This window comes from Ictidomys tridecemlineatus, chromosome 5, assembly GCF_052094955.1.
Source record: "Ictidomys tridecemlineatus isolate mIctTri1 chromosome 5, mIctTri1.hap1, whole genome shotgun sequence".
NCBI lineage: Eukaryota > Metazoa > Chordata > Mammalia > Rodentia > Sciuridae > Ictidomys > Ictidomys tridecemlineatus.
Genome location: NC_135481.1, coordinates 112,374,029 through 112,399,460, shown reverse-complemented (window position 1 = coordinate 112,399,460; position 25,432 = coordinate 112,374,029). Strand labels below are relative to the sequence as shown.

General features: G+C 36.3%; 1 protein-coding gene across 2 annotated transcripts in view; it reads right to left on the bottom strand.

Moving 5' to 3' along the window:
* Nucleotides 1–25,298, bottom strand: part of Cpsf2 (cleavage and polyadenylation specific factor 2) — a 32,490-nt gene extending 7,192 nt beyond the window's left edge. Inside the window, exons 1-12 of one of the 2 annotated variants that reach the window (XM_078050735.1) lie at nt 25,119–25,298; nt 22,818–22,952; nt 21,842–21,903; nt 18,164–18,347; nt 16,305–16,464; nt 16,119–16,224; nt 14,398–14,527; nt 9,922–10,037; nt 8,226–8,413; nt 7,305–7,595; nt 2,469–2,569; nt 1,917–2,117 (exon numbers count right to left, since the gene is read on the bottom strand). In XM_078050735.1, coding sequence (XP_077906861.1) covers nt 1,917–2,117; nt 2,469–2,569; nt 7,305–7,595; nt 8,226–8,413; nt 9,922–10,037; nt 14,398–14,527; nt 16,119–16,224; nt 16,305–16,464; nt 18,164–18,312 — 1,442 coding nt within the window. In that variant the 5' untranslated portion in view covers nt 18,313–18,347; nt 21,842–21,903; nt 22,818–22,952; nt 25,119–25,298. The remainder of the gene's footprint in view (nt 1–1,916; nt 2,118–2,468; nt 2,570–7,304; nt 7,596–8,225; nt 8,414–9,921; nt 10,038–14,397; nt 14,528–16,118; nt 16,225–16,304; nt 16,465–18,163; nt 18,348–21,841; nt 21,904–22,817; nt 22,953–25,118) is intronic. The other variant, XM_005339139.5, reaches the window with a different exon arrangement.
* Between the last annotated feature and the right edge of the window lie 134 nt (nt 25,299–25,432).

The following is a 25,432-nucleotide window of genomic DNA, read 5'->3' as shown; positions in this document are numbered from 1 at the left end:
GTGCTAGGGATCGAACCCAGTGCCTCACACATGGTAGGCAAGCGTTCTACCTCAGAGCCACAACCCAGCCCTCATGCATTCTTATCAATCATTACTTTTGGCCAATGTTTGTGGTTTCCTTCATCAAATCCCAATACCTATAAATCTCAGAACTCCTCTAACGTACTTAAGACCCCCAGTTACTTCCTTTCTGCCCAAAGAAAGCAGAAGACTATTTGCACAACACTGAAAAGGTTGGCATACAAAATTGTTAGTTCCCTCATAGCCTTCATCTTAATTTCAATGTATTAACACATTGCTCTTTCCATTTTTACTTCCAATATCAGAATCCTAACCAAAAGTAAAACCAAAATAATCTTTTAACATTCTCTCTAACCTCCTATAACTGTCTATGCTTTACTCCCAAATCCATTCCCACTCCTGAGAATCCAGATCTCCTCGCAAAACCCAGGTAGTCCATATCTCCAACAACAATCTAAAGAGTAACAACAGCAATAGCAACCACTTAAAGCACATTTATTATGAGCCAGATTCTATACTAAGTGCCTGAGAAACACAACCTTATGCTGGGGAGTATAGCCTGAGTCTAATCCTTAACATCTAAAATAAAACCACCACCAACAAAAAGCAACCTCGTTTAATTCCTATCACCATTTTTCATATAAGGACGTTGAAGCTGCAAGAGCACAGTCCATATGTTAAACACACAGGCCACTTATCAAGTGGAATAGTAAGCAAACTCGCTAGAGTGAAGTTATGTTTCCTCATTATTTTAGACAGCCAAGTAGAAATGGTATTTTCCCAATTATACCCAAGAATGACCTAAGTCATTCTACATGCAGAAGACAGCATTATGGAAGAAAGAAAGAAAGAACAAGAAATACAGAGAAACAAAGCCAGGTGGAGGTGTAAGCCTGTGGTCCCAGCTACTGGAGAGGCTAAGGCAGAAGGACTGCTTGAGCCCAGTATTTTGACACAAGTGAGGGCAACAGAGGGAAACCTGGTCTCAAAAATCAAGGAGGGTTGGGGGGGCCCTAAGCAATTTAGAGAGATCCAGTCTCAAAATACAAAATGAAAAGGGCAGGGATGGGGCTGGGGTTGTGGCTCAAGTGGTAGCGCGCTCACCTGGCATGCATGAGGAGCTGGGTTCAATCCTCAGCACCACATAAAAATAAAATAAAGATGTTGTGTCCACCAAAAACTAAAAAAAAAAGTTTTAAATATTAAAAAAAAACGGGCAGGGGATGTGGATCTGTGGTAGAGCACCTCAGGGTTCAATCTCTGGTATGAGAGAGAGAGAGAGAGAGAGAGAAAGAGAGAGAGAGAGAGAGAGAGAGAGAGAGAGAGAGAGAGAGAGAGAGAGAGAGAATATGAATATGAATAGAAAAGTAGGAAAAAAATGGATTGTGAAAGACACTGTGGCACCTGACATCAACCAGGGAAACAACAGAAACTGCACCCTGAGGATTTCTACACAGGTTAGTGGTATATTCAAATCTGCAAACAGAATATAATTTCAGTAGTTTTTCTAGTAGTGGGTGTAGATTTCCCATGGTTCATCTCATATTCCTCTTGTAACTAAATCCATTTCCTAAACTACAATTACCACTGCAAGTTCTTTTTATCCTATGTCCTTCACCCAAGCATGGCCATTACTTCTCTTCTTAAGTGGGGGAAAGTCTAGGTCATCTTTTTAAACTTTCCCTATAACTAAGTAATAAAACTATCACTTCTCCCTTAATATCAATTATCCAATGTTCCTCAACATTTCTATGTTTCAAACTATAAATCTATATCCTTTAAGCCAAGATGCTCAGAACTTAAAGTACATGGTGATCAAAAAGACTAAATCACTGTGATCCTTAAATAATAACACTGGATCCTTAAATAAAAAAGGTTTTGTTGTGCTCACATACTTGATGATCTCTCCATACTCGTCCCATTTAATCCTTTCTTCTGGGGCAGGAAACATGGGATAAGATTTCTTTGCCTGTTTGAAGAAGCTTCCTTTTCTACTACCTTCACCTTTCATCATCAGGTCGTGCTTTGTCTTATGAGCTGACGGCTGGTCAATATCTTCCTCCACATCACTCTCATCGCTGGAATCAATATCTGCCCTAGGAGGAATTTGGAATAGATCAAGGTCACAAACATCCAAACAGATTTTGAATTAATATTTATAAAATAGTTGAATTAACATTCAATATTATTAATTCAATATTAATTTGAGTGATATCATAAAAATACTTAATATGATTGGATCAATATTTTATAAAACATTAACTGCCAGTTCATAAATATGTTTAATGTTAACATCAAAAGGATTTGTTACTTTAGCCATTTGAAAGATGTAACAAAAGTAATGAAGTCCTAAGAAAGTTGAAATATTTTCAACTGAATGTTTCAAGTCTTAGAAATACATTTCAAATTACATACATAAAATTGTACTATTTATGAAAATAACTCACTCTTTTGATTGTTCAAGTTTTTTAGCAGCTTCCTTCTTTAGCTTCTCTTTTTCCAAGTATTCTTCAAGTTCTTTCCCTTCAAGCTTCACACGTTTCCTCAACTAATGAAAAACAACAGACAAAATATCAGTATTGGAGGTTAAGGCAGTGGGGTGTGAGATACATCATAGTTCTAAATTGATTCATCATCTTTAAACTTTTCTCTGAAATTAAACAAATTTCCATTAATGTAATTATAAATCCTATTTAGATTAGTACTAAAATTGAGTTGTTTTACATCTAAGGTGGGTTTAATTGAAACCGGTTAAAAAGCAGCGGGCAATCTGAAAAAGAAAATACAGGTTAAGTATTTTTATGATTTGGAGTAGATGAGGCAATAAAACCCTTATATGACATAAAGCTCAAAAGACAGAACTAGGCATGGTGGTGCACACCTGTTATGCCATCTGCTCCGGAGGCTAAGACAGGATTGTGAGTTCAAAGCCAGCCTCAACAACTTAGCAAAGCCTTAAGCAACTTAGCAAGACTGCATCTCAAAATAAAATGTCGATCAGTGGTTAAGTACCCCTGGGCTCAATTCCTGGTACCAAAAAATTAAAAATAGGGCTGGGGATGTGGCTCAAGCGGTAGCGTGCTCGCCTGGCATGCGTGCGGCCCGGGTTCGATCCTCAGCACCACATACCAACAAAGATGTTGTGTCCGCCGAGAACTAAAAAATAAATATTAAAAATTCTCTCTCTCTCTCTCTCTCTCTCTCTCTCTCTCTCTCCCCCTCCTCTCTCACTCTCTCTTAAAAAAAAAAAAAAAATTAAAAATACACCACCAACAACAAAAAAACCCTTTAAGTCTTACCAAATTAAGAAACAGAAAAACAGTGGCATATCAGAAGCTACTTTTTCCTAAGAGCTCTTTCAAATCAAGAAAAAGGGGGCTGGGTGGTGGCTCAGTGGTAGAGTGCTTGCCTGGCATGTGTGAGGCACTGGGTTCAATTCTCAGCACCACATATAAATAAATGTTCATCGACAAGTAAATATATTAAAAAAAGAAAAAGGTAACACATCACAAAGGACAAATATATATAAAGCAAATCCAGTAAAAACATTGAAAACTGAGGAATCTGGGCATACTATTTTTGTGACTTTCCTGTTAAGTTTGAAATTAGTTCAAAATACAAAGGAAAAAAAGTTAAACCAAATTCAGGCACTTCTAATATAAGTGAATTACATGTTTACATAGTTATCCCACATCTGTCTAGTAATTTATCTGAAAACAAATTTCATTACAGTGTCTTTTTTTCATTACAGTTAGTAACTCACATAGATACTTTATTCATAAATAAGTTTATTTTGTTTTTGTGGTGCTGGGGATTGAAACCAAAGCCTTGTGCATGCAAGGCAAGCACTCTACCAACTGAGCTATATCCCTAACCCCCATAAGTAAATTTTAATAAAACCTTTATCTTCATGATTTATTATGCCACTGCTATCATAAACTTTGGTCTCCATCTGTCATTTATAAAAAATTTTTAAAAAATGCATGTGGGGGGCTGGGTTTCAATCCTGAGCACCACATAAAAATAAACAAATTAAATAAAGTTTTGTGTCCATGTACAACTAAAAAGAAAAAAAAAAGGAATGATATACTTTCTCTGAATCCTTGGGGTTTATAGAAAATGGGGTTAGGGATGTAGCTCAAAGGTAAAGCACTTGCTCAGCATGCACAAGGCCTTGGGTTCAATCACCAGCACCATTAAAAACTAACACTGGGGCAGGGATTGTAGCTCAGTGGTAGAGCACTTGCCTAGCAGTGAGGCACTAGGTTCTATCCCCAGCACCACATAAAAATAAAACTAATAAAATAAGGTATTGTGTCCATTTACAACTAAAAAATTATTTTTAAAAAATCTTAAAAAAACTAACACTACTGTAATGTACACTTAAACATGGTTAAGATAGCAAATTATATGCATTTTTTACAACCACCACATAAAAGATGGCTTTGGTCACCTTTTATTTTTATTATGATTTTATTTATTATTAAGGGAATGAAAAAGTAAAAATAGAAAAACCAGTTCAGAAACTACTGCAGAGTCTAGGCAAGACACTTAGCATTGGGCTAGGATGACAGTGGAAGAGAGAGAGAAAAGTAGATAATACAGGATACGTCAGGCGGTCAGGTCAATGTAACTTGCTGAACTAGGTGTGGATGTTGAGAGAAAAGTAACAAAAAAAATAAGTTGAATGATCCATGCATTAATAACCTGTACAGGACACTGGTTACCCCCAGGAATAGGGAGAGACAGATTCAGGAAGTAGGCGTATATGGGGCTGATTCTATTTCTTGAACTAGGTGCAGTCTATACAAGTGTGTTCAATATGTGAAAAATATCACACACTATACTTATGATATGCACATTTCAGTATATATTATACTTCAGTGAGCATTTTTAATTTTCTAGATTTTTGGCTCGAGTATAAGGGGAAGCTTTCCCATGAGGAAGACAGAGAAGAGCAGGTCAGGAGGAGGGGTAAAAGATAAGTATAAAAATTGTTTGGGATGTGATCAAGTAGAAGGGGAAAAAAGATGAATGATGGAGAGAAGAGATAGCTGCAGAAGACATATCCCTAAGAAGGTGAGCAAGGAAAGAATCTTCAACAAGTATTATTTTTTAAATACTAAAAATTTGTCATATCCTATTTCAGCTGCTTCGGATTTTATGAGGACACATTGGAATGTCATTTTCTTCAAAGTTTTAATTTTTTTTATTAATTCTTCAAATGGCATATCGGGCCTAATTAAATTTCTAGTAATTAAAATTTTTAAATTCAGTATTTTATATCTCATTAAACTGCTTTAAGTACTTCTGAGTTTTTAATTTTGTATTTCTAAGCTATTAAGTAACCTAAGACAGTATTTTACTTTGATATACTTTCTCTGAATCCTTTGTTCAACAATTCTGTATTTACAGTCAATACATATCAGATATTATTTACTAATATTACAGTTTTCTTATAAATAGGTTATATAAGGCAAAGATACAACTTAGCTTTTAAAAAACCAAATGATCTTTTAAATGGTTGCTATGAAGACAAAATGAAAAGTAATCATCTAAAACTTTATACAACCCTGGCACTTATTAACCAAACCATCCAATATCGATGACTATAAACAGTAGAGTCAATGATACTAGTTTTGGGAAAATGACAGATCTGATGGATTGGTTATCAAGCCAAATCATCTTTTAGCATCTTGGTCATTCTGCTAATTGTCTGCTAAGGCAGCAGGTCTGGATGCAGGAACAGGTTAGTATATTTAGTGACAATGAGATACAGGAATTCCTGTCTAACTACTTCTACTTCTCTGCTACTTTTCAGACAAGATCATGTGCTATGAATAAGACCGTATTGTAGGACATTTAAGGAATTAGAAGCATAAAAATGTCCTTACTAGAGAGAGAGAAAACAAATATCCTATAGAATATAGAGTGCTAGTACTAGGTGCCCTTTTGAGATGTGAAGTCATGAAAATATAGAAAAACCTGTCCACATGGTCACATTTAACTCCAGTGAAAAAGCTGCTTGAATGCAGGTACAGACTAAGCAAATAGTTTAGTGCCAAGGCTTTGCCAGGTGAGTAAAATAAACAGAAGAATGGTAAGAGATTAAAAGGTGTTTACTAAATGATTAATCATGGATCAATGACTCTAAATAAGAATGCTGGACAGTGAGATTCACGAACTGAAAGTCTCAGTGGAACCAAAGAGCTCTTGGCATGGGAGTAGAAGGGAAAGTCAGCTGTAAGATCAGAGTAGGAGAGTTGAGGTAGAGAGCAGGAGAGGGGAATGGACAGCCAGGGCAGAGTGGAGGAAAGCTCACTGAGAAGAAAGGCATAAGGAACTGAGAGGACTAAAGAACTGGACAGAGCAGCCATGTGGACACTCAAGACAACAAGAAAGGAGTCCTGAATACAAGTGGGCAAGCAGGCCATGAACTAGGGTCTAAAATCACTGATGAGTGACAGAGAACAACCACAAGATTAAGAAATGTCAGAAACAAAGAGGGATTCGTATATATATCATCAGGTCTGATGGCATAAGCTGCAAAGAAAAGAAAAATGGCTTAAAAATTGTAGCACAGAACAAGGAGGAGACTTACCCAGCACAAGAAGAAATGAGAAAAGGAAAAGACTATCTATTTAAGAGGCCTATAGAAGAGAACACTATGCGAAGCAGCCAGATTTCAATTAGGGAAAGCAAAGACAGGGAACTTTTCAGAGAAAGAAGATACTGTCTATATGTATTCCCTCCCAGTATGATTCTAGAAGGTACCCTGCAGGAGTTTAAGATTGAGAAGAGGCTTGTAAGTTTGTGCTGTAAAAGGCTCTCTAACTCAGCCTTAAAAAAGAATGAAATTATGGCTTTTGTCAGTAAATGGATGGAGCTGGAGGATATTATGCTAAGTGAAATAAGCCCATTCCAAAACCCAAAGGCCAAATGTTTTCTCTGATATGCTAATTCACAATAAGGAAAGGGGGGCTAGGGAACAATAGAGTTATGACCAGTGGGATTCTACATCATGTACAACCAGAAGAATGAGAAATTATCCTCCATCTATGTATGATGATGTAACAAAGTACATTCTACTGTCATGTATAATTAAAAAAGTCAAAAAACAAAAAAAAGGCTCTCTACTGTTATTCTTTTTTTTATTTTTGTTTTTCTTCTCTACTGCTATTCTTAAAAAAATTCCAAAACAATTTCAAGTTTTGCTTTTGGTCCCTGATTTTTATACATTATGCATAAAATACCCCCAGTTATACAATACAGTGTTTGCTCACCTCTATTTCTGTAATTTTTTCAGAAGGATTATCAATTAGGAAACGTGCTAAAGTCCCAGGAGTAGTTCTATAAGTCAGAATGATTGAGTTTTTAGGGTCCTGACACCACTGAATAAAGAGATCCCTTGAAAATCCACATTCCAGGTCAGGTTGGCTGGCAAGTACAACTTTGGGGCTAGGCACACGAGCCAAGTCAGAAAGACCGTGGCACAAAGAGAGATGGCGAAACTGAAATGGATTATTTCTTTTGTCTTCAAAACATCTCATCAATTTATCACTCATCCATTCTACCTAATATAGGAAAAAAAGATGACAATTATTAGAAAATACTGTAACTTCAATGTATTCTAAAACAGTCAAGGAATTCAAGTTCTATCTTGTTTCAAGTCTTTTTACCCCACAATAGCTTAAGTCTATACCATTTGATAAGCAAATTGTGTTCCCCATTAGATCCTCGCACCCCTAAAAATTTCATCCTTAAAAATCAAATTCTGTACTGTTTCATTATAAGTGATCTAAATCTTTTAGAGAAGGCAGTGTATATGTTCTAAATAAATAACTTACCCTACAGACTGATATTTCAAGAGAAACACCTTATTCAAAAGAAAGAACAATGAATTCTAATATTTATATCCTATGAAGTAGGATATATATTTATTCCCATTTTACAGACTGGTAGAACAAGAGTTAGAAGAGAAGCAACCTGCTTAATCTGTAAAATGGAGGCAAACACTACTTCATAGGGTGCATGTAGATTAAATAACACATACATATAAAGCACCCATAGCCAGTAAACAGTTAATGCTAGCTATTATTATTAACCACCCCTTCAGAAAAAAGAAATACAAAAGGCAATTAAGACACTAAAGTCCATAAGCCCAATCACTGTAGCAAAGTTCTTTATTATGGACAATAACAAACCTGGGACTTAGAAAACTCCACCACATTATAACTGACATTATTTAGGAGTGCCAAGGAGTAAACACCCAATCCTGCATCTTTAGTTCTCCAGATCTGATCAAGAAGTTGAGCAAGTTCCAAAACTCTGCCTGCAGTGTCCACTGCTATTAATACATTTCCATCACCTCGAAGTGTTTCCAGGACATTTGCTAGAAAACAGGAATGTAAAATCTTTGTAGTTCAAAATAATACTTTGCTATAAAATTAAAGACAACTCTGTCTCCCTTTTTTATGACAAATACTATAATTTATACATAAGCAATTACTAGGTCAGGTACAAAGTGAAAGAATTTTGTTTAAGTCAGCATAACCTTTTTTTTTTTTGCAGTTGTATCTGGACAGCTTGCCTTTATTTTACTTGTTTATTTTTATGCAGTGCTAAGGATCAAATCTAGTGCCCCACACATGCTAGGAAAGCACTCTGCTACTGAGCTATAGCCTCAACCCCAGCACATCCACTTTTGATTCTGTTAAATATATCTTCATAAGAGTAAAAAAAATACCATTAACTCTCAATTTTTAAGTCATTGAAAAATTATAAATCAGTAGTTCCTAACATTTTCATGTCAAGTCCACATAGAAAGTGGTACTTGTAACACTGGGAAAATTCAATGACTAGGTCAAATGCAACCAGCTTGGGGCTTCCAGGTCATCCTGGACTTACCACCTGTCTAGCCCAATGAAGTTTGTTAAGATTAATTACCAAATTTATATGTACATTCAAACACATGCACATAATTTATATATCTGTGTGTATATATGTGTGTGTGTATATATATGTGTACATATAAAATATATATTTTGTATACATGTAGAATAAAATATAGATCATATTCTCTTCCAACAAAAGCATTTTTATAAATAGATTTCTTTGCTCTGGTAAAAGTCTTAGAAATACTTGGTAAAAGCAAACTCTAGCAAATAAACAAACAAAAGCAAGAGCTTTCTAAAATCAGTGAATTACAGAAATGCAATATACTATTTATACTTAAAAGAAATTTTTTTTTTGTAATTATAGATGGACAGAATGCCTTTATTTGTTTATTTTTATGTGGTGCTGAGGATCAAACCCAATGCCTAACACATGCTAGGCAATTGCTCTACCACTGAGCTACAGCCCCAGCCCTAAATTAAGGTAGTGGTTATTAACATATGTATTTAATATATGTAAATATTGTATTAACATAGTGAAATCTAATTTTCCCATTGAAATCTCATACAACTTATAAAAAAAAAAAAAATGAAGTGAAGCAGCTCAAACTAAAGCAGAAGTGAACCATAATGACTCAGAGGCTCTTGAAGACCAAGATGACTAATTATAATTAAAACACCCAACACCAAACCAGAGGACTATTTGTACCCTCATATCTTCTAGTTTTCTTTTAGAGTGTGTTTTTCTATTAAATATGTATGAGGTCTTTATATACCAGTAGCGCCCAGGAGAGCTAACTAGCCATGTGTTGAATGGCAGGGAGAAGACAATTCACATCCATTCCACAAAAGCATTTTGTTATACAAAATACTGAGGTGGCCATATATTTCTTCAAAAAAGTAGTAGTTAGCCAATCTCTTTTGACTAAGTTAAACACAATTCATAGTGATTCATGCTACCATGCACTCACACAGCTCTTTAAAAGGGACAGTGGATAATACATACTCAGAAGTTGTTCATCTCTCTGTTTTCTTCTAGGCTGCACATATGTAGCATTAAATGAATCTGTGATAAGTAGAGAGGGTCTGCTTAGCATTTCCAGGGAACATCCATTTAAGTGGCTATAACAAAGTTTAAGAAGAATATTTTATATCATTTCAAATAAACAATAATAGCTTCTCTTAAAAAAAAAAATAAGCAACTGCTTTTAAAAGCATTTTTTATTTCCCTGGTTAATATATTTGCTCGTTAATTTTTTGAAATCTGATAAATTCAAAATGTATAAAGAAAAAAAATTTCCAGAGTACCATCATTCAAGATTACTGATATACTATTAGGTTCATCCTTCTAAGCATATAAATTTTTCTATGCATATACATATGCATGTTTTTAAATTTTTTATTCTGAGACAGGGTCTCATTAAGTTGCCCAAGCTGGCCTCAAATTTGTGATCCTCCTGTTTCAGTCTCCCAAGTTGCTAGGTTACAGGAACAACCCCCACCATGCCCAGCATTTTAAAAAGTGGCTATCCATGTATGCCTCTACATTCAGTTCTATATCTGCTTTTTTTCCCATTAAAATTTTTTCCTAAACCTAATTTTTAACAATTGTGAAAACTTTCTATCAATTCTATACTACGTTTATTTGATCATTTCCTTTTATTGAAGTTTAGTTCTCTTTTTGCCATTATATCTTTCAAAGAACATCTTTACAAAAAGCTTCAGTTGCATTCTGATTGTTTTTTAAGGACACATTCCCAGAAATGTATTTATTAGAATACACAAGTATTACTAAATACTAGAATATTATATATATAAATATTATATATATATCATATATAAAATATATAATATTTATCTTTTTAAGTTATTTGTTCTAACTTGTTATACATATACATACAGCAGAATGCATTTTGATTCACAGTACACATATGGAGCACAATTTTTCATTTCTCTAGTTGTACACAAAGTAGAGTCATACCATGTGTCTTCATATATATTATGTAATGTAATTATATATTTATATATAAATATATGTATGTGTGTGTGTGTACATACACACACCACCACACACACACAACTACATTTACTAGAATATACAAGTATTCCAGAAAACTCCCTTTTCCAGGAAGGTTTACCAGAAAGACTGACTAACTCATGAACTCACCAATATTACTTTCTTTTCTATTTAATTCTAAGGCATTTGAAATTTATTTTGTCATATTATAAAAGACACAAATTAATTCTTTTCCAATATTGTTAAGTTCATTTACCATTTACTCAAACATCCACACTGTCTTCATTAATCTATGATTACAAGAGTCTAAACTCAATCTATTAGTTTTAAATATTTCTTAATATAAAGACCTTGAGGCTACTTGTAATATAAAATATCGATGAACAATGTGTAGATATGGCAAAAGAAACCTGTATGAAACCAAACATCAAAAATGTTAAAATAATGCTGTACCAAATGAAATATGTAAAATTATAATTATTGTGTCCTCCTTTAAAGGGAATCTGACATTATTAGAGCTGATAAATTCAGCAAAATAGCAAGAAACAAAATGAACATACAAAAATCAACACTTTTTCTATACACCAATATAATGAACACCCCGAGAAACAAAGCAGAAAAACAATTCCAGTCACAGTAATTTAATTAAAAAAAAAAAAAAAACCCAGGAATAAAAATAACCAAGCAGATAAAAGACCTATACACAATGAAAAGTATAAAACACTAAGAAAGAAATTGAAGACATTAGATAAAGAATAGACCTCCCATGCTCATGGAGTAGAAGGATTAATACTGTTAAAATGGCCATACTATTGAAAGTAATCTATAGATTCAAGGTAATCCCTATCAAAATATCAAAGACACTGTTCATAGAACTAGAAAAAAGAACTCTAAAATTCATATGGAACCACAAAAGAACCTTAAGAGCCAAAGCAATCCTGAGCAAAAAGAGCAATGCTGGAGGCATCACAATACCTGATTTCAAAACATACTATTGAACCACAGTAACAAACAGCATGGAAAAATGTGGAAAAAACAAATAAACAAATAGTATGGTATTTACATCAAAACAGACATGTTGGTCAAAAGAATAAACTAGAGGACCCAGAAATAAAGGCACTTATCTACAGGTAACTGATTCTCAACAAAGGTGCTAAAAACATATGTTCGAAAAAGACAGCCTCTTCAACAAATGCTGCTAATAAAACTCGGACAACCATAGGTAGAAGACTATACCATGCTTCCCATCTCTCACCCTGTACAAAAATCAACTAAAAAATGGATCAAAGACCATAATGTAAGACCTAAAACTTCTAGAAGAAAACATGGGAGAAATACTTCAAGACTTGGCATAGACAACAATTTTCTGAACAGGATTCCAATAGCTCAGGAAACAAAAGCAAGAACAAACAGGATTATTCAAATTTAAAAAGCTTCTGCACAGCAAAGGAACCAATCAACAGTGAAGAAATGGCCTTCAGAATAGGAGAAAATATTGGCCAGCTATTTATCTGATGCAGGATTAATATCCAGAATAAAAAAAAAATTAACAATGAAAGAACAAGTAATCCAATTAAAAAATGGGCAAACAACCTGATTAGACACTTCTCAAAAGAAGTATGAGCCACTCCTGGTAGTGCTCACCTGTAATCTCAGTGACTTGAAAGGTTGAGGCAAGTGGATCACAAATTCTAGGCCAGCCTCAGCACCTTAGTGAGACCCTGTCTTAAAATAAACAATAAAAAGGACTGTGTATATCTAAGTGGTAAAGCAAACCTGGGTTCAAACCCTAGTACAGGGGAAAAAAAAAAAAAAGTAGTATATGAATGGCCAATAAAGATATGGGGGAAAATATCTTTAGCCATCAGGGAAATGCAAATCAAAACTACATTGAGGGCTGGGGATATGGTTCAGTGGTAGACCAGGCATGCACAAGGCCCCAGATTCAAGCCCCAGCACTACCAAAAAAAAAACAAAAAAAGGCACTATATTGAGATTTATCTCACCCCAGCCACAATGATCACTGTCAAGAGAACAAAAACTAACAAATGCTGGCTAGAGGTAGAGACAAAGGAACCTGTATACACTTGGTGGGAATGTAAATTAGTACAGCCACTAAGGAAAACAATACAGGTTCCTCAAAAAACTAAAAATAGAACTACCATATGATCTAGTTATACCACTCCCAGGTACTGATCTAAGGAAAATAAAGTGAGCACACAAAAGATACACCTGCATGTCTATGTTTATTGTGGCACTATTCTCAACAGCCAAGATATGGAATCAACCTAGGTTCCCATCAACAGATGAATAGATAAAGAAAACATGGCATACCCAATGGAGTATTATTCAGCCATAAAGAAGAATGAAATTATGTAATTTGCAGGAAAATGGATAGAACTATAATATCATGTTAAGTGAAATAAGTTAAACACAATGACAAGTATCATGTGTTTTCTCTCAATATCTGTAGCCATCAGGGAAATGCAAATCAAGAGAAAAAAGACCCTGAAAGTAGAAGAACTATTAGGGAAAGAGGAGGGGATTATTGGGGAACAGGATGAGATGACAGTAGAAAAGAGGGTAGACATGATCAAAGCACAATATATAGCCAGGTATGGTGGCACACACCTGTAATACCACAGCTCAGGAGGCTGAGGCAGGAGGATGGAGAGTTCAAATCAGCTTCAGCAATAGCGAGGTGCTAAGCAACTCAGTGAGACCCTGTCTCTAAATAAAATACAAAATAGGGCTGGGGATGTGGCTTAGTGGCCAAGTACCTCTGAGTTCAATCCCTGGTACCCCGCACCAAAAAAAAAAAAAAAAAAAGGCACATATATGGCTGGCTGCAGCGGCACTCTCCTGTAATCCAAGCAATTGGGAAGGCTGAGGCAGGAGCACTGCAAGTTTGAGGCCACCCTGGACAACTTAACAAGACCTATCTCAAAATAAAAATTTTCTAAAAAAAGGTCTGGGAATGTAGCTCAGTGGTAAAGCACCCCTGAGTTCAATGCCCAGTAACCAGCCCCCCACACAACACAATATTTGCATATATGGAAATGTCAGAGTGAAAACCATAAATCTGTATATGTGCTAATAATTATAATAAAAAATAGTTATATGTAATTACTGACTTAACAACCCTCCCACAAAGACTGTTAAATAGTAAACCAAGAGCATAAAATCTAATTTAATGTACAAAAATTCACTTCCTCTGCAACACATGCAGGGAGACACCTATTTTATAGAGTGCATACACAAATAAAATCACTTTTATGTCCTGTACCAAACTTTCCCCTTACAAAGCAGGTAATAACAAAAACATTCACTATTTGGTACTTTTAAGTTACTTTATATTTCTGGTTGGAGAGAAGGAAAAAAAAACCAAAACATTGCTTCTAATTTTCCCTTCAAATAAAATAATACCAATTGCAATTTCTTTATCTTTTGTCTTGATATACCTACATCTCCCTCTTGTGGTTGAAGTCAACTGCATAAACAATTTCTTCTTCTCCATCTTTGACTATTTTCCATATTGTTCCACCTATCATGTGACCAGCTGGCAAAGGTGTGATAGACAAGCCATGTCCTTTACCTATGTCAACAAGATAATGACAACATTCAGATTGGTTTCACAACCCTAAAGAAAGGTTGTATTTTAGAAATAAAAATGCAAATAGTGAAAAATAAGTCTGGTGGGAAGGCTGGGATTGTAGCCCAGTGGTAAAGCACTTGCCTAGAAAGTGTGAGGCACTGGGTTCAATTTTCAGCACCACATATAAATAAATAAAATAAAGGTCCATCAACAACTTAAAAAAAAAAAAAAGTAAATCTGACTCTCCTATCCCCATTTCCTTAATGAAGACAAACACCTGTCACTTTATGATGTATTTTTTAATATTTTAATTTTTTTTAGTTGTAGTTGGACACAACACCTTTATTTTATGTGGTGCGGAGGATTGAACCCAGCTCCTTGCACGTGCTAGGCAAGAGCTCTACCACTGAGCCACAGCCACAGCCCCTTATTATGTATTTTTGTGGAGATATTTGTACTGATAAACAGAAGGTCAGAGATTATACTTTAAAGTCAGCGCACTATTAAACTATTTAATAGGAACAGATAAGATTCAATTAATTAATTTATTTTTTGTGGTGCTGGGGACTGAACTCAGGATCTTACACATACTAGGCAAGTGCTTAACCACTACAGAACATTCACAGTCGTAAATTTTAATATTTATATTGTACAAACAATTATCAAGTGTTTCCATTTTTGCTAACCTTCAAACAGAAAATAAAAATATAAATCTCATTAAGGAAAAGAATTTATCCTATGGAAAAACTAAATACAAGCAAAACTATTAATACTATTCTTAGTTTCTTGTTAAATCCCAACAGTTCATTAGTATACCATTTTTTCCAACGTTGGCATGATCTCTGGAGTTCATTTCAAAGAAAATCACTAAAACATTTGTTTATATCATCAATATAGACTTAATATGACATCCTGACCTAATTAAAAAATTAGCTTTTTATATCCCAATTCTAGAATTCAGTCATTACAGTACTTCATTTTCTTTAATTTCTACATTTGTACATCTGAGCTACTCAATCAAACCATAAGCCCCAAGGAGGAGGATCTGGACACATTACTTTTGTTCATTTTACACTGTCAACACCAAAATAAGCCTTTCCCAAGCTAAATATAAAAAGGTCTGAGCTATTAAAATTGTTAGTTTTTAGTTTGGCATACTTTTAAAATCAGGAAGTTCAGAGATCCATGTCAAGGCAGAAAATGCTAACGATTTGTCTTCAGACCACAGCACCCATAATTTTTTTTTAATGTTTATTTTTTAGTTTTAGATGGACACAATATCTTTATTTTTTACATTTATGTGGTGCTGAGGATTGAACCCAGTGCCTCATGCATGCTAGGCGAGCATTCCACCACTGAGCCACAACCCCAGCACCTACTCATAAATTTTATTATGAATTCTCAGTATTTTTCAGAGGATTAAACTGTATGAGTCTGGGCTGAGGATATAGCTCAATGGGAGAGCACTTGCCTAACACACGTAAGGCCCTGGGTTTGATCCCCAGCACCAAAAGATAAAATCCAAAACAAAACAAAACCTCTATTAGTACAACTATTTACTAAACTATTTACTACAGATAATATTTTTTACCTTTCAAATTTACAATCTGAGAGAATTTCAGCTGCTGTATTTTATCAAAGGCTGCATCCACATCATCTAACGTAAAGAGTGTAAAATCTTCTGTATTGTGTCGAGACTAAAAGAATAACACAAACAAAAGGTTAAAAATGATCACTGATGAGAATATAAAATTTTTTTCTTAATTGTTCAAATTACCTGGTAAAGATCATACATGAACATCTGTCCCATTTTATAAACAGGAATGGTTGCATAGATGGCACAATTGAGCCCCAACTTTCCCACAGCGTACGGGAGGGCACCCAGATGGAGAGGATCCGGGTGAGACAGCAGCACTGCATCGATCTGGTGAACATGCCTGGGAGAACACAACCAATAGTGACCACTTTTTTATTCTTGTATTTAAAGGCAAAGGTAGAATAGTCAAAACTATTCACCCATTCTGGACTGAAGACAATACTGGGAAACAAAGAGCAAAATGAAGAGCTACAATTACAACACCTGTGAGTTTCAATCGTAACTAACCACATTCTACACAGATAACAAAATCATGTCATAAGCTGCATCTAAACATGATGTCTAGACATGTTTACAAAAGAAAAAAAGGAGACACCACAAATAAGGTGATCTTAAAGGGCTATCTTCTATGTTACCATTTTAAATGCAATAACTCAGCTTGGAATTTCAAAAATTGGTAAGGAGGAGATATTTAAATGGTCGCAGATTTACGACGGATTTTGTCTCAGCTTTGTAGGATGGTGACCAACAGCACATTCATTAGAGTAAATACCAATTAATCAATGAAGCATACATTCTCACTGACAAAGGAAAAACAAGTGATTTGGGGTTTTTTTCCCTTCACATTAAATTTTTAAAAATGTAATTTCTTTCAACAATTAGCACAATTCTGCAAAAGTAGCCGAACTTATTTTATTTGTTTGTTTATTTTTGGTAGATTAGGATCCTTTTGTAACTCGCAGCTATTATTCTGAGAACTAAGGCACAATGTTAGGCATCCGGAGATGCAGGAATGAGCTATCAAAATGCAACTGCAGTATCAAAATACAAAATATTCCACAAAGACTTGAATCAATATATATCATACTGACTTATTTGGATGATTAGGGGGAGCTGGGGATACAGGGCAGGAAGGAAGAGGGATATCCAGTTCATTTCAAATGATACCATATAAGTTGATTATGCATCCATAGACCTTTCTTTAGTACTCAGATAAGACAGTTTCCATGGGCCATCACATTTTGATACTGATTCATGTAATCATGAATTTATTAAGTTTACTACCTATGTGTAGAGAGGTGTATTATTTGTTTTACTTTTGTTCTACCTTCTTTTTTTTTGTTTTGATACTACCTTATTAAAAAAAAATTGAGAAGCATGAAGCAGCACATATCAGATGAAGAGCTTTCCTTAAAATATGAAGATATGATAAAACTGGTTATAATATATGATGATCCTTTAAATATTTACATTAAACTGTGATTTAATTCAAATATGTACACCTTAATTCAAAATATACAATATATTTCTAAAAAAAAAAATGCAATTGCAATGCAACTTCAGGACTTCCACGTGGAAGGTAGAATAGTCAAAATTTTTAACAAACTCTTCCTTTTTCCAGAAATTAAGGAACAAAACTTCTACTGCAATCTACTAGCCAAGTAACAACTAACTTAAAATTTTGCTGAATTTTAATAAACAAAGCTTATAAGTCAATTGAAGTTAAAACAGTAACTATTTAGGGCCAGGGCTATGGCTCAACGGTAGCACACTTGTCTGGCATGAGTGAGGCACTGGGTTCGATCCTCAGCATCACATAAAAATAAAGGTATTGTGTCCATCTACAACTAAAAAAAAGATTTCCAAATGGTCACTATTTAGCTTTTTTGGCTTAAATAAAATTCTTTTACTCTAAACTAAACTAGTGAAAAGACAGCAACCCTCTAACATTAAAATGGTATTATAAAAGCATAGAAATAAGAAGCTGATTTTTCTTAAGTTTATTTAATAAAAGTCTTGAAATATGAAATGTAACTTACTTCCTCAGGGAATCTATAATATCCATAGAAAAGTGCTCATCCCAGCCACAGTCCAATAGAAATCTAAACTCATCAACCTGGAGAAGATAGCAAAGAGCAGACTCCTCTTGGACCCCAGAGAGGGTAGTTAATTTGATAATAGATGTCATCTTTTTGTTTGAGTAACAGTAACCTAAAAAGGTCCCTTCAAAAGAAAAATATAATTAAACAAAAGCACATTCTAACATATAATAGACAAATTATTTCAAATTTGTAAGTGAACAGAAATTCCATAAAGATGGAAAGCAAATATTTTTAAGACCCACTTCTGCTATTATCAAGCTTAACAATCCAAGCATAATCCTACACTCTTGTTTACAGTCTTTCAGTGTTTCCCCAACATGATGAAAAGAAAATGAGATTTTGGAATCAGACAGATCCAGATTTGAAGGTACTCCTATGTGATTTGGAGCAAGTTAATTAACCTTTCCTCAATTAAACATTAATTATATAATATTTATGTAAAAAGGATATTGGAGATTTCAAATAATAAGTAAATTACCTAGAACAGGGACTACCACATCTAAGTTCCTTCTAAATAAAACCATTTACTGAAATAATGAACTCATTCCTCAAGGTCAATCTGCTCCCCCTTTACCTTGCTCTATGATGACATTGATTACATTGCACCACAGTGACTGATTAACATGTCTTTCTCTCCTATTAGCCCAAAGGTCCTTAAATAAATAGACCCCTTCAAGAATCTGATAAAAAGCTATGGACCCGCCTTTTCCCTCCACAATTCTCAAAACACTAAGAAACCCCCAAAATACATATGCATATAGAAATTCACATACTTTACAGAGTTAAATGTTAACAACCCTTTCTCAGGCACATAGTAACTAAAAAACAGAGGTTGTATCTTATATTTGCAATTCCTAAAACAAAACCTGACACACATTCCTGATGGAATGCATGTTGAGATGCCTATTACATGCATTTCTAAAAGATATATCAGGGACACATCTATGGGGATTTAGGACCTAGAACTGTGTATTAGAGAACAAATGTCACAAAAGTATTTATTAACAAAGTTCAACTCTAGAGCAATATTTCAGAATTTAGCTCCTTAAGATAAAATCAGCCTTTCCTGGCTAACTAGGCAAGTAAGAAACACTGAATTACTTATGATCTCTCACCACCTACCCAAGGTCATCAGCAAACTAAGGTTAACCGATGGTCTACCTTCCACAACCAGCTCACTGGAAATTAATCCCACCACATCTGCTATTCTTGTTTACCTGAGTTACAGCAAAAACTCAATGACCCCTAGGTTGTCAATTATCACTGATGCTTTTATCTCCTAGTTGAACCCAATCCCCTACTTCCTCTCAAGTCCTTTTGGTATACTCTCTGAAACTATGCTTACACCCACCTGAAATTTCAACCTCCTTTTTGATTATCTTCACAGAAACCTGGCTATTCCCTAATGATGCAGTTTCTTCCACAGCCTTCTCAAAGGCTTTATTTTTAGATCTCTCCATACTTCATCTCAAAAGCAAGAAGTGTGTTCCCTGCTCCTCAATGCAACTTCCAAATTATGTCTTCTCCTTCCCCTTTCAAATACTCCAGTCCTGAAGAAGCTCACACCAGCAGCTAGTTCACTATTAGCCTCCATAGCTCCTCCTCAGCATGGGTATCTACTAACCCAACCTGATTCACTGAGGACTTTAGCTCCTGGCTCAGTCTTTCTCCCAGTAACTTCAACACTGACCTCTCAGTTCCTTGACTTTCTTGATCCCCACAACCTCCATTTCACTTCAGCCATCCACCCTTGACCTTATTACCACCTGTGCCTACACCCCTTTTGCCTTCAAGCATCTCACTACCTCTGCAAAAAAAACCTTTGAGCTCCACTCTAATTCACTGATCATTCTTCACGATCCACAATGCCCTTGTATCTCAACCCAGGTCCTCACCTTCAGTTCATGACCCACTGTGATTACTTTGCAAATGTTCTCAAATATCTTGCTCTTGTAGTGTTCTTCTTTGTACTCATCCCCAACCTTGATTAACTCCTACATTCACTTTGTCTACTCCAGCAGCTGAATTTTGGGGGGGGAGGATCACACAAATGTGCTATTTGCTTTTTAAATTCACAGCCAAAGATCTCAAAACAGATTTAAGTACTCCTGTCATTCCTACTCTTCTTCATAGGTTGACTTTCCATCTCAGATTATTTCACTCCTCTTTCTGCTCAACCATAAACCTGTTCTATTTCTCCCTACTCTCAGGTGATAATCTCACTTTCTCGAATCTACATCTATCAATCTGTCTGCACACACACTGTGGTCTCCTGCTATACATAACAAATTGCCCTGTCTCCATCGAAGGCCATCCCTCTTGTACCTTATCTCAATTTATAAGACTCCTCTTAACCCTACTACTACTACAGAATCTCATTTTTCAGAGCAAAATTTCTCAGAATATTCATGTACAAACATGTCTCCACTTCACCTCATATTCACACTACCAAATCTGAGAAGCCAGAGGTTTATGCACCAACTCAGGTTGTGTGGAGGTTTATGGATGGCCTTCATCCTCTGATACAGTTTGGTACTAACCACTACATTTCTCAAATTTCCTTTTACCCACTGTGACCAAGATTTCTAAATAGACTGTACAATTTCCTTACCCCCAATTTATCCCGCAACATTCTTTGACCACCCTGAGGTCCTTCTCTACTTCTGTTACATTCTACAACATCATTCTCTCTCAAATTACTTAGTGCTATCTATAATTGCTCTTTATTTACTTGCTTTTTATCTGTCCTTTTCTCTCCTCCTGATCCCAATACTAGAATGTGAACTCCTTGAGGTTAGAGAACTTATTAATCAATATTCCAGTGTCTCCATGTCATATTTAGTGGTGGTCAATGTTTCTTATATGAATGAATGGGCATGGCTAAGATTAAATGAGCTTAGTGCTCTTACCACACCATTAAGAGTTACCTATTTACATGTTTATCCTTACTTGAGAGCTGAGTGTAGGACTATACTTGATCTATTCAGTACATTAGCACATGCCCTGCACATAGTAGTTGTTTAATAAATTACTAATAAAATTTGAAATAAATTGACCTAGTGTAGGAAAAAGTAGTTAAGACATGAGAAGTATAAAGACATCAATTCTCTATTTGGTGAAAAATGTTTTATAATTTTGGAAAGGACTTAGAAAATTCTCCCTGGCAAAAAGTTTCTTATACCACAATAATATTAATGGTCTAAGAGAAACTTTCTTCTCAAATCTACCTTCACTCCCACTTTCATTTAGATTATGAAGTCAAAATACAAAGTTATCTCGCAGATACAAATTAATGAGTTCTTGCTAAAATTTTGCAGAGATCCTGATTTCAACAGATGAAAAGACTTTTGTTATAAATACTCATAATAAAGTATATCCTTTAGTGTGTGTGGTGCTAAGGATTGAACCCAGGTCCTCATGCATGCTAGGTAGGTACTTTACTACTGAGCTATATTCCCAGGCCTTTTTTATTTGAGACATGGTCTAACTGAATTGCCCATGCTGGCACTGAACTTGCCTTTCTCTTGCCTCAGCCTCCTGAATGGCTAGGATTACAGGTACATACCAGCACACCTGGATATTAAGCTGTATCTTTATCAGACATAAAGTACTTACTGATTTTTCAGTTGTATATATGATGAAACACCATGAATTCAGAGGAAGAGTTCCTTATAAATCTATAAAATAAATAAAGAATCTCATAAATGTGGTATGATTTACTTATGTTTATAATTATAGCACTTTAATTTGTATATCTTCCCCTAAGCATAAGCAGAGGCAAGTTGTATAATATATATGTTTCATTTTTTAAAGAGAAACATAATCTTAGGAATTTGTATAAATCTCTAAAACTTATACAAAAATGAATAGGGATAATAAAAGCAATAAAAATAAGTAATAATGAGACATGTTGGTAATAATCAGGGGCTTAAGTATAAAGCTTAAGAAATAAAATTTTAAAATTTCTAAATAGCTTCTATAATATATATGACTCCCAGAGAGTCACAGAAGAGGTGGGATCTATGATTATTCATTAAGGAGCTATGGAAATGAGATAGAAAGAAGGTATTCAAAACAGGGATAATGAGCAGAGGTATAAAACAAAAACAGTATCATTGAAAAACCTAACCTGGCACACTTTCATATAATCAAAAAATAAAAGGAAAAAATAAGTTCTAATAAACAGAGAAGCCAGATAATGAAAGGCCCTGGAAACCCTGGAGCTAGTTCTCAGGAAAAAGAGAAATGTTTTAAGATTCATTAACAAGTTGAAAAATGTTAATTCTGTAGTTTAGGAAAATTAGTTGGTAGGTATGACTGAATAGATAACAGCAGGGAGATGAAGAGAGAGAATTTAGCAGACTACTTCCTCCTCTCTGCTGGTTCTATTTTGGGACTAAATTTCTTCAACCCCAAATAAATTTTGTAATTGAAATATTAATACTAGGTAACCAAGGTTTGAAAATGGTTCTTCCTTTTACTTTCCCTTGGACTGCTACCAATTCCAAATTACTTCTCCCCCAGAATGCCTTGCACACATATCATTCCCTTTCTGTTCCTACTGCCAGTACTTAAATGTGAGCCTTATTACCTTATATGAGTTTCTCCTTTTCTCTGCCTCCAGCTTTTCTTTCCTTCCTCTCAATTTAAACAATGCCGCCAGATTAGCCTCAGAAACATCCCTATATACATTACCCCTTGCTCAGAAATGTTTGTGGGTTTCTTTCTGTCTGAGGAAAAAAAGCAAAATAACCTGAATGCTTTAACTGCAATGCAGGGTCCTAGGAAGCTTCCTGGACATCCCCGCTCACCACATCTCTCAAGGTCCAGCTCAAATGCCACCTTCTGATCAATTCCCCCCTCATAAATTTAGACCAGACTAGTTGTCAACAGAAATATAACACATGCCACAGATGTCCCTTTAATTTTTTTCACACTAAAAAGTATAAACAGGTAAAATATTTTATGTAACCCAGTAAGTCCAAAATACTATCATTTCAATATGTAATCATTTTTAAAAAATTAAGATTGTTTACATTGTTTTTTTGTACTAAGTCTTCAAAATCCAGGAGTACTTTCTATTTTCAGCACACCTCAATTCAAACTAACCACTGGCCAGTGCTCAATACCTCAAGTGACCGGTTGCTACTGTAAAAGTGCAGGTCTAGACTCTAAAATCAACACCTTCAACTGTGGAGCACTGTTTTGCCACTCCTGCAGACCAGGCTAACACCACCCTGTTTTTATGTATATGTCTCACACTGGACTTTAATATTACCACTGACCATATAGTCTCCCAGACTGAAAACTAAGGTCTTATCAGCTAATTAGTGGCCAGGAGTTAAATCCTAATTGGCATTTACTTAGTCTGATATCCTTTACTGTCCTGCCTCAGTAGAGACACTCATTGTCTTATCTGAATGACTGAAATTTCCTCTCATCTAGTTTTCCTGTTTCAAGTGGATCTTCCACAGTTTTCAATGAACCATTTTAAGAAACAAATATCCCCCTGCCCACCCTCTTGCTCTAAGGATCTACTGGCTTCCTGCTAACTACTGGATAAAACCTGAACCCCTTGGCTAGAAATCAGGATCATTCACAAGCTGCTTTCAATCTACTTCTTGCTTCATCAACCACCCTGCACTGCCTCTCAAGCACCATTTATTTTCCCACTCTCCCTAACTATGCCCGAACTTAAGTTTTCAGCTCTATTTTAGATCCAGGAGCGAATGTGTCCTCCTGAGTTTAGCAAATTCCTTTTGATTCTTCATGGCCCAGCTCAAACATTTACTTTTATAAACCTTCTTCATGGTCCCCAGATAAAGTTGGTTATTTTTTTACTAAGCAGAAAGGAGGCACAAAGAATATTTGTTAGCTGTCAAGTGTAGAGAAGAAGGGTAAAGTGGTATCTTTTTATCTCCACTACCAAGCACAGTGTGCTCACAGCACAGTCCGCTGACCGGAGTGAATCATTACCTTATCGTAAATTCCTCCTGGGCACTGATTTTGACCAACACTACCTCATCTCAAATATATATATCACAGTTACTCCCTCTCTCCATATGATCACGCAAATTGATGACAACCGAGAAGTAGGCAAAATCCAAGGAAAAAGGAAGAGGTCTGGGTTAGCCTCGGAACTGAGTGAGGCTGGGGTGGCATCTCTTCCTAGTCATTCAAGGAAAGCAGCCCTTCATGACAGGGTCAAGGGGGTTGGTTGTAAAATAAAAAATTCGGGGATGCGCAATAAATGATGGCCCAGGTCCGCCTGGTCACAGGAGGCCAGACTGGCCAGGGACTAAGCTAGCCTGAACTGTTTTCTGAACAGCACGTTAAAGAGTACAAAGGTAAGAAAGAATGAGGTCTTGGCAAAGTGCAGGTAGTGGAAGCGCTCGAGGACCATGGTGGGAGGCTGCAGAGGGCCGAGACAATTCTAATTAAGCACGGTACAAACATCTGAAAGGTCTTTGGAGATGGGGAGCTAAAAGGACGCCTACTATGCCTAGTGCTTAGCAGCCTCGAGGTCTCTGAGCCGGCGAAGACGGCGAGACCCCGGGTGGGGAGGCCTAGGGCGCGGCGGCCACGAGGAGAAGGAGCCAAAGCCGGCGTGGGATAAACTCGTCCAGCGCCAGGAGACCGAGCGCGCAGCGGGGACCGTGGAAAGGAGGGAGTGAACCGCACGCACGGCCGCAAACGACCGCGGAGTCTTCGACCCATGGAAAAGTCACTTGTCTGTCCCTCCACTTCTGCTGGGGGTCACCAGGGCAGTGGCAGCCGGCACCGCGGAGCACGTCCTCGGGAGAGACCGGGTGGGAGTCGGAGCCGGGCTCTGCCTAAGGCCGAGGACGCCCCCTCCCCCATGCAATGGCTCACTCTGTCCTCCCGCTACCACTTGCCTCGCGGGCCTCCCCCAACGCCGTCCACTGCCCTTCCCAACCCCTGCTCGAAGCCAGGTTCCGGAAGGAGGAAAGCTGATGCTGGGTCAGTAGTAGCCGTGACGACCGGCCGGCAGGAGACCCTCCGTGGCGGCCGCCATCTTGGCCCCGCGGCTAGGGGCCCTGGCGGGGAAGAGCCCGGACGATACCATCTGCGGGGTGGGGGTGGGGGGACCAAGCCGTGGGACGGCGACGGCGACAACGCCCACGCGTCTCCTCGCCTTGGGCAGCACTTTGATTCAGAAAGTATTGGTAATGTTTAAAAGCTTAA